Raw genomic sequence first — 15,747 nt, 5'->3', positions numbered from 1 at the left:
AGCAACCAAAGGAACCCGAGATGTGATGACGGTGAAACTGGGGGTGGGCTGCAAACCTCGGCAAGTTTCCGTTGCAACCCGGGGTTTGAGGGACCTGCGGTCCCCCACCGGCCCTATCGTGTTGCTTCTGGGGACTCTCCCGTGCTCAGCAAGAGCTGCCAGTAAGCAGGTTGGCACTCCTTTCCAATGTATCTGTCAACCCGTCAAACTTTCTTAATGAGGAAGCCTACCAATTTTTGAATACCTGTGTGTCAGGCACGTCACATAATCCAGCCCTGATAAGTACACAACCTATCTTACTGATAAGGAAGCCAGTGTCCGAGGGGTTGAGGCCCTCAACCTGAGGGATCTGTCCCAGGGGCACACAATTGGAACCCTGCCCTACCGAAGGGCCGGTATCCCCCCCCCATCTGTTCCCCAATGGGGAGGCTGGAGGAGCAGCAGCAACTCAAACCTTTATCCAAATGTTTTATTTTGCATAATGACTTTTGAACTAGCGTTTATATATAAGCCCAAGTCCCTGAGGGGCCAGAGATCCCACCATGCAATCAGACCCAAGGCATGGAGAAGGGCAGTGAATGCATTAGAAACGGACGGGGTGCATCATCCCACAATCTGGGGCTCAGCTTAGTTGGCAGATCTTCAGAGTGATAAAGGACACGTGTATTTGTTCTCTAATATCTGGGTTGAGTAAACCAGGGAGGAAGCTCGGGAGGCACCGAAAGGCTAAAGTATGAATCTTCTCTGGCCTGGGCAAGGGTGGAGTCTGTGCCACTGGATGGCTCCAAATACTGCTCAGAGTGTCAGCCCCCGCTCCTTAAACAGCTGCTTTAGAGCGTCTTCCAGCTGTTGGTTTGTCCCCTGAAGCCCCTTCACCACCTGTGCTGCCCACTCGAAGTATTCCTGGACTCGGTGTTCGGACCATCCTGCATAAGAATGGACAGAAAACTGCTCATGTTGACGTCCAGGAAGGCACTGGATTTTGCCCACTTCCTGGAGGGCTTGGTGCAGGGCTGTGAGATGAGTTCCTGATGGACGGATTTGTTCTGAAAACGTCCCCTTTGCCCAGCTGCTGCATTTCTAGTGTATGAAAGAAGATCAGAGTGGTCTACTAAGATTAGGGAATTAACAAGAACACCCGGGCTTTTTTTCAGTGGAAGTGACCAAGCTGTGCCGTCAGAAGGTAGATACCCCTCCCCTTCCCCTCAGAGCAGGTGGAGGAGCATACCCTCTGGGGTGCAGCGATTCAGGTCCCTCAGATTGTACAGCTTGTCTGCCAGCTTCACCAATTTAGCCCCGGGGCTGCTGTGGGGTGCCTGCTCCACCTGCAGCCGCTTTCTCTCCAGCTTGGGCAGAGTCTTGTCATCTGTTACCTCCTCCACCAGACGCCGCACTTGTGCCCCAAAGTGCAGCTCCACCTCATCCAGGGTGGTGTCTGTGTCCTCCACCGTGTCATGGAGCAGGGCTGCCTGGGGACAGGTTCCCACTCAGTCCTGTGACGCCTGCCAAGGGGAACCCAGAGCTGAATGGGGCCCCTGACCCGCACCCCAGCCTCCTAGCAGAGGAGGAAAGTTACCTGTAACACCACAATGTCAGAGATTCCTGCCTCGTGGGTCAGGATACGAGCCACACCTGACGGGGCAAAGCACGAAGTCAGAGAGGAGGGAGTCCCAGGGCGGTGTGTTGTGGGTTTTGTAGAGCCAGATGTGGCCCCTCACTAGCTGGGTGACCTTGGGGGAGTCCTTTACTCTTTTTTGGATGTTCACTGTACAAAGGGAACAATCATGCCTACCGCCCCAGGTTGTGGTGAGTCACTAACAGTGCCTGGCACAAAGACTGGTACGGACTAGGTGCTCGATGAGGTGCACGCCCTCCGGTTCCCTTCCCGGTCCCCACCCCCTAGATGCTACAGCCGTTGCTCCCCCGGCGGCGCGCCCACCGATAGGGTGATTGATGTAGGGGGTCCCTTCGGGGTCCTTCCGCCGCTGCCATTGGTGCTTGCGAGCCGCGAAGTCGGCAGCCTCCAACACCTGGGCCGCCTCGGAGCTCATCGCGCGGGTGAGGCGGGCGACTTCGGTCCCAGGATCCCGGGGAGCGTGGACCGAGCTTCCACAGCGCCCCCTAGCGCCGCGGAGGCCTGAGGATTGTGGAGTCTGGCCCAGAAGAGTTTCTCTGGGGCTGACGTGAGGGCCCTGGGTGTGGGAAGCTGCCCTCAATATCGCAGCCCCTGGTTAAGTGGGCTTTGCTGAGGGCGCAAGAAGAATATGGCCTGGCTCTGGGAACCCACATCCTGGGGGAAGGAGGAAAATAGACAAGACATAAGACAGCAGCCTCACAGTGTGTCCAGGGCAGGAAGGCACAGGGGGCTGGCAACTTGGAGGAAGGGAAATTCACCTAGCCTCTGGACCAGAGACAGCTTCTGCCAGGAGGGCCCTCTCCCGCCATGGCAAAACAATTTTCAAGCTGTCAATGCTCTGAAAATTCTCAAAGCGCTCTAAAAATAGTTCTTGTGCTTCCCTGGTGGCCACAGTGGTTAAGAATCTGCCTGCCGATACAGGGGACATGGGTTCGAGCCCTGGTCCGAGAAGATCCCACATGCCGCGGAGCAACTAAGCCCATGTGCCACAGCTGCTGAGCCTGCACTCTAGAGTCTGCGAGCCACAACTACTGAGCCCGCGTGCCACAACTACTGAAGCCTGCATTCCTAGAGCCCGTGCTCCGGAACAAGAGAAGCCACCACAATGAGAAGCCCACGCACTGCAACAAAGAGTAGCCCCCGCTCACCGCAACTAAAGAAAGCCCGCGCGCAGCAACGAAGATCCAACGCAGCCAAAAATAAAACAAAATAAAATAAATAAATTTATAAAAATAGTTCTCCCTGCAAGAATGTCCTGGTTGCTATGGGCATGGGAGCCTCACCTTTGGGGCCAGAAGACCCTAGTGCTTAACCTTCTGGAAATTGGAGCCTGCACTGGGAGCCCTCCCTAACTGTTTCAGACTTAGGCTCCCAGGCAGCAGTGTTGTTTCTGCAGGAACTGTCTTCTTTGCTGTCAGGCGCTGGGAACAAAATCTGCATTTCTTTCTTGTGCCGTGAGGGTTCCTGCTTCAGTTCCCAGGCACTGCTGTGGGCCCCTTAGGAGTGTTGTCACTGCTGTTCTGGGAGCATGACGTTGTTAGGCCTCAGTAGACACTGGAACAACACAACACTGCTGGCTGGTGGCCTCTGGCCTTCTCGAGAAATTCCCTGTCTCAGCAGACAGCATCTATGAAGTATGATGTTTGGTAAGAGAGACCTGGAGACCCTGGAAGAGATTTTCTTGTGAAATGGGGTTGGCTGGTTGCTAAGTATACTCCAATCAGATTGGTAGCTTTTATACTTTGGTTGGTAGCTGGGGTCAATGAGGGCTCAGGGGAAAAGTTAATGAGAGCATTCACGCTTGCTTTTCAGCTAGTCTTGGTGGCTGCCATGACGCAGAAGTTAGAGAGGGAAGCTCCAAACGCTGGAACTGAGGTCTCTGGGGCCTGAAGTGGAACAATCAGAATTCCCATGGCTTCCATGGCAGCCTGAAAGTTTAGCGTGTATAGAGAGAAACATATTTGGTTCTTAACGCTTGTCTGTTCTTTAGGCTAGTGGCTCAACTTCTCTCTCATTCCTCATTCGGTCTTCTAGCCTTCTGAGCTTTTTCGCCTTCAGCTTAGAGAAGCTTAGGCAGCTTGGAGCCACAATCCTCCCATTTTCCAATAGAAGATAGAAACTCCATCACTTTCAGCTCTCTCGTGACAGAGAAGCTTCAGGTTTGTGTTAATGGTGCTTTGGGGCTTTGATTTTATTTCCTTACTGCCTGCAGCCATGGCTTAGAAATAGAGATGTTGGGATTTCTAGGACCAGGGCTGAGGTGGAGGTGACCTCTCATGGGCTTCCAGAGGAGGCCAGGCCCTTTGCTGACAGGCCTGTCTGTGGGGCTACTGGTGCTCTTCAGCTGGATGACGCTTGCCCAGCCGACCTCTCTCTCAGGTACAGTACTCTCTTCTGCCCAGCCCCCCCTCCAGTACCCTACTCTTTTAGCAGGGTATAGGCTATTCTGGGGAGCTTGTGGGGAGGCAGGAAGCCTGCCCTTCTGATAATGGTTGATCCCTTTTATTCTCCAAAAGGGGTGGAGTGGGGTGTGAGTAGATCATTCCTGCCTGTCTCCAGCCCTCTTGCCCCTCCTTTCAGCTTTGGCCCACCAACCCCACTTGTGCCAGACCGCCTGGGATGCTGATGGCCATCGCTACCCCGGTTTCTTCTGTCCTCGGCTCTCTGATACCCCGGAGGAAGCCTACTGCTGCCACCTGCAGGCTGTAGGGGGCTCCTGCTGCACTCGGTCTGAATTTGAGGCCTTGCACCAGGTCAATCTCTCTGCCCTTCCGCCTCCTCCCGTCTTCAGGTGAGAACTCCAGCCCCAGAGCCACTGGCACACTGACGGGGTGTTCCAGTACCTGAGGCTCTGTTCCTAATTTCTGGAGTGGGAGGCTTGTAGCTTACAGACCAGTGGAGGGACAGATCTCAAACATAAAATCGCGTAAATACATGATTACAAACAAATTTGTGAAGGAAAAGTTCAGGGGGCTGTGAAAGCAGGTGACAGGGAGTCATTGTAGGTGTTGTGTGGTGGTGGCGGGTGAGGACGGGTGTCAATACTGAGAGGATCTTGTATTCTGGATTACACGTATTATAGTCGGGGTTTTCAATCCTGAATCTGTCCACAGATGGCTTCAGGGTACCTGTGAGCTCCCTGAATTTGTATTTTCAAATTCTACACTTCTCTGGGTAGGGAGTTCTGGGCTTTCTCCAGGCTCTCAGGGGCTCTAACCCACAGGCTGCAGTAGCAAGAGCGCGGCTTGGGCCATCATCCTGATACTCTCCCCTCTCCCACAGGGGCCCGGGCCCGCTTCTAGCACTGGGCCTTTACAGCCTGCTGCTCGTGGCCCTGATGACTGCAGACCTCGTGCATTTCTGCCGCGGTCGGGGCCGGGGCCGAAATCTGTGCCGGGACCTGGGCCGGGACCCGGCCTGAGCAGCCATAGGCGCCCCTCTCGGCCCTCCGCCGCGCGCCCCCTGCCGGTCTCAGCGGGAACAGACTAAGCGCGCCTGGGGCTTCTCTGGGCCTGCGGACCCGGGCCGAGCGCCCTGCCCCTCTTCCCGGCGTGCTCTCCCCTTGGCCCCGCCCCTTCTCTACCACCGCCTCTGACGCAAGGCTGGGGCGGGGCAGCCGACAGCGGATTCCCGAGCCTAGACCCACCCCTCTCCAGAGACTGCGCCTGCGCGCGCTCGGGACGTCCGCGGCGCGATGACCGTGAGTGGTCCAGGGACCCCCGAGCCCCGGCCCGCCGACCCCGGGGTGCGTACCCATCCTCCTGCGCCATCACCACTTCGCACCTGCTCTGACGATTCTCGGGCCTCCTTCTCCCTCGATCTTGGCCCTCCATGGGACTCACCCGCGACCCCCAGGCTCCTCTGCCCCTAGCTCCCCGGCTCACCCTGAGCCCACCTCGGACGTTTCCACCCCTTCCCTCCACAGGCCAGCTCAGTGGAACAGTTGAGGAAGGATGGCAACGAGCTGTTCAAATGCGGGGACTACGAAGGCGCCTTGACGGCCTACACCCAAGCCCTGGGTCTGGGCGCAACGCCCCAGGACCAGGCCATTCTGCACCGGAACCGGGCCGCCTGCCACCTCAAGCTGGTGAGCAAGCCGGCTGCTCTTCCCTGGCCTGCCTGGACCCCTGTTGGCGCACCTCGCCGCTGCTTGGGCCCCGACTGGACATTCGCCTTCTCAGGCCACCCACACTTGTTACACGTCTTTTGGGTCTCTAGGTGGTGGGGGAAGCTGGTGACTAAGGAAAACAACTTTGTTGCCCAGTTGTGCCCGAAAAAGGAGATGACCAGCCTCTCAGGGCTGTTCTTTCTTTTACAGGAAGATTACGACAAAGCAGAAACCGAGGCATCCAAAGGTAGGGGAATGTGGCCCTTGTGTGGAGCTGTGGGACTTCTGGGGTGGGCAAGGATTCTGGGACCACTGCACCGTCACTTTCTCCTCCTCCTTTCACCCCTGAAACACATCTCCCTTTTTTCTTTCCCACTTTCCGGGGCATTTCCTTTTCCACAGCTACCTTCACCTTTTCTGAGGCTGAAGTACTGAGCCCCACATCCGTCCCCCCACCTTCCTCTGCCCCTCGAGATCTTTCCCTGCTGCTCTTACCTGGAGATGGTGGTCTCATGGGTGCTGACAGAGCTCCTGTTTGTGCTCAGCCATTGAAAAGGACGGTGGGGATGTCAAAGCACTTTACCGGCGGAGCCAAGCCCTAGAGAAGCTAGGCCGCCTCGACCAGGCCGTCCTTGACCTGCAGAGATGTGTGAGCCTGGAGCCCAAGAACAAAGTTTTCCAGGAGGCCCTGCGGAACATCGCGGGCCAGATTCAGGAGAAGGTGTGTGAGTAATTGAGAGAGCGAGGCATTGACCAGTGGTAGAGGGGCACTGGTAAATGGATCTGGATCAAGTGTGTAAACACAGTTCTCTGGAAGGGGGATGCTGATGGCAAATGACCTTATAGAATGATGCTCAACCTTGCCAACGGTTACGTAAAAGCAAATTAAAAGAACAGCAAGGTGCTGTTCTTTTTGGTGGTCTGTTTGGCAAACATTTAAAGTTTGTACACATTGCTAGAAGGAGGGAGACACACTTAAGGGGTGAGGTTGCAGGAGGACGTGGGCTCGTTCATGACTGCTGGAGGGGGTGTAAATTGGTATAGCTTCTTTGCAGGATCCTTTAGCATATCTTTGGAGTATAATTGCTTTACAATGCTGTGTTAGTTTATGCTTTATAACAAAGTGAATCAATTATACATATATTCCCATATCTCTTCCCTCTTGCGTCTCCCTAGCATATCTCTTAAAGTTTTAAATGAGCATGTCCTGTGATTCAGTATGTTTACTTCTTGCTATCTCCCCTAGAGAAGCCTTTCCTGTGTACACAAGCAGGTGTGTGTATGTTTGTTTCAGCCTTGTTTGTAGTAATGAAAAATTGGAACTTGCCTAAATGCCCAGCAGTAGGGGAATGGCTAAATAAACTGAGCGACTTCCTTACTACAGACTCCTATGCAGTAGTTACTAAGAATAGGCAGATCAACACATGTGGACGTGGAAAGCTGACACTTGTTAAGTGAAAAAAAAGCAAAACATATAATAACGTATAGTATGATACCGTTTATGTTAAAATGACCCCCCCCCCCACCAAATGCACTCAAAATAATACCATGTTTTTTCCACGGGTACAGTTGGGTATGTAAACACAAAGAAAAATATTTTAAAAGATGTGCATCAAAATGATGACTGTGACTGCTAGGGAAAGGAATAGGATCGAGAGGGCTTTTCAAAAGAGATTTTGCTTCATCTGTTTTTTTTTTTAAATAGACTTTGTGTGATACACATATTTAAAAATTAATTTAGGAGAAAATAATCTAAAGATTGTCAGGAACTATTATCAAGCTTGAATTAGCCAGAAAATTTGGTGTTAAAATTCTGACCCAGTGGAAGCAAGTAATACGATGGCAAACACCTTATCAAAAGGTTGAGACCTGGTAAAGCAGACTATTTTACTCTCAGTGTCAGCTCTGTCTGATCAGCTGGGGCTGCTTAGAATCCTGTGTTGAGAAAGATTAGGAAGCAGGTTGCCTGGGCCTAGGAGAATGTGTTGTGACATGAACCACGTCTGCCATGGCTGCAGGAGGGGAAGTGGGGAGTGGCACACATGCTAGGCATGTGCTGCTATCCACGCCCAGGACCCTAGGGAGGGAGAGAGCCTAGGATGAGCTTGGTCATTCAGATTATTTTTAAAAAAACATCAAAAAGAGAATCCTTGACTTAAAAGGCGTGTCAGCAGCTACCTCGTGACTTGCTGGCTCCCTTGCAGGAGGTATAAATGCTGGTTCAGCGCCACGGGCAGTGCACCCAGGCTGCCACAACGTACACGCCCCCCCTGGGAGTGGGTTGCCTCATGGCTAACAGGACGCCACCCCTTCTGAATGGCCCTGCCTTCAGCATCAGTGCTGCCCCCGCTGCCCAAGTGGGAAATAGCTCAGAGAAGAAAACAGCTGCGGGGAGTTTGGGAGAAGCTGCCAGGCAAGTCTCTTCCTGCCCAAGGTAGCTTCGTGCGAGGCCTAAGCCCAGGCATCCTTCTGTGCCTCCCAGAGTCAGGAGCCTGGCCCTGGGAGGAGCCGGAGAGAACAAAGAGGGAATGTGTTGTCTCTGGTCAAGAGAGGCAGTTCCTCCCATGCTTTGCTGATTTGTCGTAGGTGAGTTACATGTCTTCGACGGATGCCAAAGTGGAGCAGATGTTTCAGATATTATTGGACCCACAAGAAAAAGGCACTGAGAAAAAGCAAAAGGTATGGAACTGTGTGAGTGGGAGCTGAACTCCCCCAGCGCTGCCCACCTGTCCCTGTGTGCTGATGTTGGCCCTGGGAGCCCCTGCTGGCCTGGCCTGCTGCATGTCGCTCCTTAGATCGGGCAGCTGGGCTCACAGAGCCTGGGTGGGAGCTTAGAGGGCCTGGGGCCTAAGTGTGAGCCAGGGAGAGGGAACCAGTGTTCCCGAAGCACCTTGTTGGTGCTTAGGTCCTGTGCTAGGAGTTGGGTGTACAGAGGTGACTGAGGCACTGTTTCTGCCCTTCAAGCTTTGCCAGGGACTCAGGACTCCATTTATTCTAACCCTCAATGCCAAGAGCAAGCTCTTCTCTCTACTTACAGAAGAGGAAACTGAAGTTCACAGAGGTTAAGTTTATGGCCAAGGTCACTCAGCTGCTAAGTGGAAGCAGTGAGGTCCAGAGCTCAGGGCGTCTACTCGCCCTGCCCCGTGCTGTGTACAGTGTTCACGTTATGTGCACTTCCTTTGACGCAGGCGTCTCAGAACCTGGTGGTGCTGGCCCGGGAGGATGCTGGAGCTGAGAAGATCTTCCGGAACAACGGGGTTCAGCTTTTGCAGCGCCTGCTGGACACGGGAGAGCCCGACCTGATGCTGGCGGCCCTGCGCACACTAGTCGGCATTTGCTCTGAACACCAATCACGGGTGGGTGGGGTGAAGGGTCTGGTTACTGCCTCAGTCAGTCTGTCTGTCCATCCACTCTTCCACCTCTCATCTTATAAGGTAAAATATAAGGAGATACATAACGAGAGGCAAAATTAAAATGACACAGAAAGACCACTGACAAAGTTTGGGACAAAGTGCGGCCAGAAAAGAGTGAAAGCAGCCCACTGACACCCTGAGCACTTTTTTTTTCATTTATTTTATTTTTGGCTGCGTTGGGTCTTTGTTGCTGTGCACGAGCTTTCTCTAGGTGTGGCGAGCAGGGGGCTACTCTTCATTGCGGTGCACTGGCTTCTCATTGCAGTGGCTTCTCTTGTTGCGGAGCACGGGCTCTAGGCGCGCGGGCTTCGGTAGTTGTGGCTCGCGGGCTCTAGAGCACAGGCTCAGTAGTTGTGGCGCACTGGCTTAACTGCGCTGTGGCATGTGGGATCTTCCCGGACCAGGGAACTCTCCTGCGGCAGATCGCAGAGACACCTGGTCATTGATCCCCTCATTGTCCGTGTGGTAAAAGCAAGCTGCATGCGAAGAACAGGGCACCTGTCCTTCCCTCACCATCAAGCTGGCATTTCCCTTGGACAGGGGTCCTCACAGTGCTTGATGTGGTCAGTGATGTGACCCACAGCATCTTTACCGTCGAGACCAGATATGTAGGGCAGGACCCTGAGATGGTTCTCAGTGTAGACTGTGGGTGTCCTGCCCCAGGCCGGTGTCACAAAGTCCATGCTCTGGCTCTTGCCTGAACTGACTGGACCTAGGGAACAGGGACTTGACCCTTGGTTGCTTTTAGAGGAGCCCACAGTTCCTAGATCAGGGGTGGAAATGTGAAACATTCTATGAACACTTCAGGCCAAGATCGGGCTCTATTTCTGGGTCTCCCAGGACTAGGAACGGTAAAGCCACGTGAATTCCGCCTGCCTCCTCTAGCCTTCCTGTCCATCCCTGTTGTGAATGGGGGTGGATCCAAGTAGACCTTCGAGGTTTTTCCAGCCCAGAAATGGGCGCAGAGGCCTTGTGGTTTGTTCCATGTATGTCCACATCCCCAGGATGTAGACAGAACCTCAGGGTTGGTATCAGGGAGGAATGAGGTGTCCCTGGGCCAGGTAGTCAGGTAGCTTTGTCCAGGCTTATGTTTCTCCTTCCTGGGGAGACACGAACCAAAGCAGCTGCCTTCAGAGCCACAGTATTCCTTGTCTTCTCTGGAGCCGAGGAGAGAGAGAGTGGGGGAGTCCCCTGGAATGTTTCTTTAGGAAGCCCTTCCAACAAGATAATCCTGACATTGCCCTGGCCTCACCCTCAGCAGGCCCACTTTGCTTTCACGGGGAGCTGCTCTTTCACCCACATGTTTTCTCCCCTCTGGCCACCCTCTCTGACCCCTAGTTAGGGATCTCCACAGCTGCCCTTCACCAACTAGAAGCTCTGCCCACTTCTCTCCCACCCAGACAGTGGCGACCCTGAGCGTGCTGGGAACTCGGAGGGTGGTCTCCATCCTGGGCGTGGAAAACCAGGCTGTGTCCCTGGCTGCCTGCCACCTGTTGCAGGTTATGTTTGATGCCCTCAAGGAAGGCGTCAAGAAGGGCTTCCGTGGCAAAGAAGGCGCCATCATCGTGGGTGAGTGGAAGCAAGTCTGTGTCCTGTGGTGTGGCTCTCGTGGAGAGGAAGGGGCTGAGCCAGCCAGGCCAGCTGCAGCCGCAGGTTGTTCAGGAATACGGCTTGTTGACAGTATCTTACTCGAGGTTCTAAGTAGCCAGGGCGCCTCTGGGGAAGGCTGGAAACCAGCGCTCAGGCTGCAGGTCCCCTCTCCCTACCAGGGAAGTTGGGGCTAGGCCACTGGAGAGCCCGCTAATGTCTTCTTTTTGCCAGATCCCGCCCGGGAGCTGAAGGTCCTCATCAGTAACCTCTTGGAGCTACTGACTGAGGTGGGGGTCTCAGGCCAAGGCCGAGACAGTGCCCTGACCCTCCTGATTAAAGTGGTGCCCCGGAAGTCTCCTAAGGACCCCAACAACAGCCTCACTCTCTGGGTTATCGACCAAGGTAAGTGATAGAGTCTTAAAAGGAGAAAGAAAGGGAATTCCCTGGTGGTCCAGCGGTTAGGACTCTGCGCTTTCCCTGCTGAGGGCCTGCGTTTGATCCCTGCTCCGGGAACTAAGATCCTGCAAGCCGTTGTGGCGTGGCATATAAGTAAATAAATAGATAGATAGATAAATAAATACAGAGAGACAGAGAAAGATCAGGTGTGTGTTGCATCTTGCTCGGGTAGCTGGGCCTGCTCGTCTCCAGGAGGGATTGCACCCAGCGTGTGTCTGCACTGAAGTGCATGCGGCCTGCACTGTACCCTTAGGGAACATTGGCCCCTTCAGCCGCGTTCGTGTGCACGTGCACGCACATCGAGCGGGCCCACGAGCAGGTTAACAGAGAGGCCCGGTCAGCTTTCTGTGTCTGAAGTTTTTTCAATGAGTGTGTGTTCCTTCTGTATGCAGGGGGAATATTCTTCAAGTTTAATATATAAGTCCATATTGCTCTTTTCCCTTAAAAGATAAATTAGGAAGGATTGGCAAAGTCCCAGCCTGAGTATATCTGTTGGGTACTCATCTTTTCTTGTTATCCCAATTATCCTATGAGGCATGGATGTTGTTTTCCCCTTCAGTTTTACAGATGAGGAACCTCCTAAACCCTACAGCATTCACCCCCATGGGCAGGGCCTGCATGCAGACCTTACTTCTGAGGTCCTTGCCTGACCCCACGCCTGCCCCCAGCCCACCAGCTTCTGTGAGCCTGTCTGCACTCTGACCTCGTGCAAGAGTGGTCCTGCCTTTGCATGCATCTCCCAGGAAACCTCTTCCCTTTGTTTATAGGGGTTGGAACTCATGTTCTGCTGTCTAAATAGGGTGTCTTTTCAGGTCTGAAAAAGATTCTGGAGGTGGGGAGCTCCGTGCAGGACCCTCCCGGGGAGCTCACAGTGACAGCAAACAGCCGTATGAGCGCCTCCATTCTCCTCAGCAAGCTCTTCGATGACCTGAAGTGTGATGCCGAGAGGGAGAATTTCCACCGACTCTGTGAAAACTACATCAAGTAAGGGAAGCCTCCTATTGCCAGGGTTCCTGCGAGAGTTCTGACTCTTTGGGGAGGGACAGCAGTGAAAGGTTTCCCACAGGGAGAGCAGCCTTGGGGAAGACTAGCTGGGGCCAGACAGGGTGGTCCCAAGGGCCACATCTTGTTCCAGAGTGACCTCCCCAGGGACATTCTTTCTCAAATCAGTTCTCTAGTGCAACAAATGTCCTCAAGCACATAGTGTTCACTGAGCACTTACTGTGTGTCCGTTCTGACACAGCAGTGCAGCATGACAGTCCTTAAGGAGCTCACAGCTAGGAGAAGACAAGTCAGGAAATAAGCAGCACAAGTTCAGATCTTAATGAGTACAGGGAAGGAGACAAACAGGGTGGTGTGAGTGAGAGTGACCTGCATTAGGTGGCGTGTCATCGGGGAGGCTCGAATGAAAGCCTCGATAAAGAGCGCCAGCGACTGCCATCCAGAAGATGTCCTAGTCTCTTCCCATTGGCAGTTTTTCTTCTTCTTCTTTTTTTTTTTCGACTGCTCCACGCAGCTTATGGAATCTTAGTTCCCCGACCAGGGATCAAACCCAGGCCCCCTGGCAGTGAAAGCCCAGAATCCTAACCACTGGACCACCAGGGAATGCCGGCAGCTTTTCTTGCTGTTGCTGCCCAAGTAATGCAGATGCCCGGCCAGTGGAGGGGAAGGGAGGGAAGGAGAGTCCCCTTATGCTGGCTTTGATGTGACCCAGATGCCACCCTGTACCCCTCAGGAGCTGGTTTGAGGGCCAAGGGCTGGCTGGGAAGCTGCGGGCCCTCCAGACGGTGTCCTGCCTCCTGCAGGGCCCGTGTGATGCTGGCAACCGGGCCCTGGAGCTGAGTGGCGTCATGGAGAGTGTGATCGCTCTGTGTGCCTCGGAGCAGGAGGAGGAGCAGCTGGTGGCCGTGGAGGCCCTGATCCACGCGGCTGGCAAGGCCAGGCGGGCCTCGTTTATCACGGCCAACGGCGTCTCGCTGCTGAAGGACCTGTACAGGCGTGGCGAGAAGGATAGCATCCGCATCCGGGCGCTGGTGGTGAGACGGGCGAGCCTGGGCTGGGCAAGCGGGCAGCCAGGCAGGGGCCCTGGGCTGGCTGGTGTCTCAGGGTGCAGCACCAGCACATGCTGGGTGACAGTATGGGACGTGCAGGGCCTTGTCGAGGCCGGAGGCAGGGGCCCTGGCTCCTACTACCACAGGGCTCATGGTCGGGTCAGAGAGATGAACCTCCTACAGAGAGGACACCTGAGAATGCAGGGCGGCCCGGGCTGCCCTCTGCGGGCAGTGGGAGTGGCTCCAGGAGGAGACGATGGAGGACACGCTGGGCAGGCGGGTCAGAGGGCTGTGTGGACAGGCTGGGCCGGCAGGCGGCCCCAGGAGCAGGTGGTATGGGGACTGCCTGGCCTCCCTGAGCCTGTTGCAGCCCCGCACCTTGAGGAAGCTGGTCCTCCTCCTTGGAGCACTTAGTCCTGGGTTTCTCCATTCCGTGAGGATCCTGGCCTGGGCCGAGAGGTACCCATCTTCTCCCCACACGGATCTTAGCTCCATCTGTAAAGAGCTTCCTTCTATGACGTGGAAAGAAACAGCAAATCCCAGTGTGATCGGGCGGGATTGGGGCCCAGGCCAGCACGGTGGTCAATATGTCAGTCTCTACCAGATGCCATGTCACGTGGCCACCCCAGTAGGTGATTTTGCTGCCCGGTGCTCCAGGTGGTAACCTGGTGGCGGTGTGCATGACCTCCAGAGAGCCTGGCAGAGTGCCTGGGGGGGATCCCACGCCAGCTGTGGAGGAGCCCTGCTCTGCCTCCATCCCTCGGCCAACAGCTGGTTCTCACCTCTTCCACCAGGGACTCTGTAAGCTCGGCTCGGCCGGAGGGACTGACTTCAGCATGAAGCAGTTTGCTGAAGGCTCCACGCTCAAACTGGCCAAGCAGTGTCGAAAGTGAGTCATTTAGCACTGTTGTGGCTCCTGACCTGTCAGCCAGACCTCAAAAGAGGAGGGTGGGGCCTCCTCACTGCCCTGTCCTCCCCCAGGCAGACCCTGCTGCGCTGCTGCGTGAACTGCTTCTGTCTGTGGCGGGGATGCCCCAGCCCCTGGCTTTTCCCCCTTGGTCCTGGTGTGCCCCTCCTGTCCCCCGACCTTTCTGATGGTCATCTGTGCCCTGCATGCCCCCAGGTGGCTGTGCAATGACCAGATCGACGCGGGCACTCGGCGCTGGGCGGTGGAGGGTCTGGCCTACCTCACCTTCGATGCTGACGTGAAGGAGGAGTTTGTGGAGGATGAGGCTGCGCTGAAGGCTCTGTTCCAGCTCAGCAAGGTAGCTCCATGGGTTCCTGCAGTCATCCGGGGACACTGTCTAGGATTAGAGCTTACAGGGCTTTCTTGGCAGGTCTTGGCCAATGGCTTTTGTGACCCCACAGAGCGGGTGCTGGTAGCCCGAGCAGCCGCTCTGTGTGGCCTGGGTGTACTGGCCTGCTCCAGCAGGGTCGGAAAGGACGATCTCTTAGGAGGAGTTGGGGTGGTCAAGTGTGTGAGCTCCCAAATTCTGGGGCCACCCTCGGGCCTGGGCGGTGCCCAGATTCATCCTGGTGCCCACGTGGTCCAGCTGAGGGTAGAACTGGGAGCCTGGGCAGCGCTTATCCCGGTGCTGCTCTTCCCCCCGGGATGGCCGCTGATGGCCCCTCTGCCCCCGGCAGTCCGAGGAGAGGTCGGTGCTCTTTGCAGTGGCCTCGGCGCTGGTGAACTGCACCAATAGCTACGACTGCGAGGAGCCGGACCCCAAGATGGTGGAGCTGGCCAAGTATGCCAAGCAGCACGTGCCCGAGCAGCACCCCAAGGTGAGGGGGCTGCTAGGAGGGGTTTGGCTGCCTCCGTGTCACTGGGGCCAGTTGACCCGAGGCATCCACAGCAGATGAGCCTTCTGTTTAAGCGGGTTTCCTTCCCTTTGTTTTCATGCTCATCAATTTGTGCTGTGAGGAGGGTTCCCCTTTCCCTGCCTAATCAGCCGAGGCCCCTGTGCTCAGCTGCCTCCTCCCCCAGGACAAACCGAGTTTCGTGCGGGCTCGGGTTAAGAAGCTGCTGGCGGCTGGTGTGGTGTCGGCCATGACGTGCATGGTGAAGACCGAGAGCCCTGTGCTGACCAGTTCCTGCAGGGAGCTGCTCTCCAGGTGAGCCTGCCCCAGCTACACCAGACCTGCTGCAGCCCGTCAGCCTCCAGGCTGCTGATGGAACTACAGTGGGAGCAGGTCCTGGTGCCGTGGGCCCCTCAGAGCAGGGGGCCACCAGCATGGCGCCCTTCCTTTGCTGAGCCCAGGAGTGGAGGGTCTGCCTACCAGAGCCCGGGCCCGCCCGTCCAGCACAGCCTTCTCCCCACAGGGTCTTCCTGGCTTTGGTGGAGGAGTTCGAGGACCGCGGCACCGTGGTTGCTCAGGGAGGGGGCAAGGTAAGCGGGCTTACAGACTCCTTCCCGATGGCGTATAAAACATCACTGAGTGGCTGCTACACCAGAGATCAGTGTTGGGTGTGGGACGGAGAAGTATTATTAG

At 55.5% G+C, this 15,747-nt stretch overlaps 2 protein-coding genes across 3 annotated transcripts in view; one reads left to right on the top strand and one right to left on the bottom strand.

Annotated features, from left to right (window-relative positions):
• Positions 1–233: 233 nt before the first annotated feature.
• Positions 234–2,093, bottom strand: HDDC3 (HD domain containing 3). Its single transcript, XM_007470545.1, has 4 exons — positions 1,940–2,093; positions 1,577–1,632; positions 1,229–1,469; positions 234–926 (listed from the first exon to the last, which is right to left on the bottom strand). Exons 1-4 carry the CDS (start codon positions 2,049–2,051, stop codon positions 796–798), a joined length of 540 nt encoding a protein of 179 aa, XP_007470607.1. The 5' UTR covers positions 2,052–2,093; the 3' UTR covers positions 234–795.
• Positions 2,094–5,296: 3,203 nt separating this feature from the next.
• Positions 5,297–15,747, top strand: part of UNC45A (unc-45 myosin chaperone A) — a 13,475-nt gene continuing 3,024 nt past the window's right edge. Inside the window, exons 1-15 of one of the 2 annotated variants that reach the window (XM_007470544.1) lie at positions 5,297–5,336; positions 5,562–5,723; positions 5,955–5,991; positions 6,290–6,465; positions 8,331–8,423; positions 8,933–9,100; positions 10,558–10,726; positions 10,979–11,149; positions 12,016–12,187; positions 12,939–13,239; positions 14,049–14,143; positions 14,378–14,519; positions 14,899–15,039; positions 15,242–15,369; positions 15,578–15,644. In XM_007470544.1, the coding sequence (XP_007470606.1) occupies positions 5,331–5,336; positions 5,562–5,723; positions 5,955–5,991; positions 6,290–6,465; positions 8,331–8,423; positions 8,933–9,100; positions 10,558–10,726; positions 10,979–11,149; positions 12,016–12,187; positions 12,939–13,239; positions 14,049–14,143; positions 14,378–14,519; positions 14,899–15,039; positions 15,242–15,369; positions 15,578–15,644 (2,028 nt within the window). In that variant the 5' untranslated portion in view covers positions 5,297–5,330. Of the gene's footprint in view, positions 5,382–5,561; positions 5,724–5,954; positions 5,992–6,289; positions 6,466–8,330; positions 8,424–8,932; positions 9,101–10,557; positions 10,727–10,978; positions 11,150–12,015; positions 12,188–12,938; positions 13,240–14,048; positions 14,144–14,377; positions 14,520–14,898; positions 15,040–15,241; positions 15,370–15,577; positions 15,645–15,747 lie in introns of both variants that reach the window. The other variant, XM_007470543.1, reaches the window with a different exon arrangement.

This window comes from Lipotes vexillifer, unplaced genomic scaffold, assembly GCF_000442215.2.
Source record: "Lipotes vexillifer unplaced genomic scaffold, Lipotes_vexillifer_v1.1 scaffold412, whole genome shotgun sequence".
Taxonomy (NCBI): Eukaryota; Metazoa; Chordata; class Mammalia; order Artiodactyla; family Lipotidae; genus Lipotes; species Lipotes vexillifer.
This window is presented reverse-complemented; position numbering and strand designations above follow the sequence as displayed.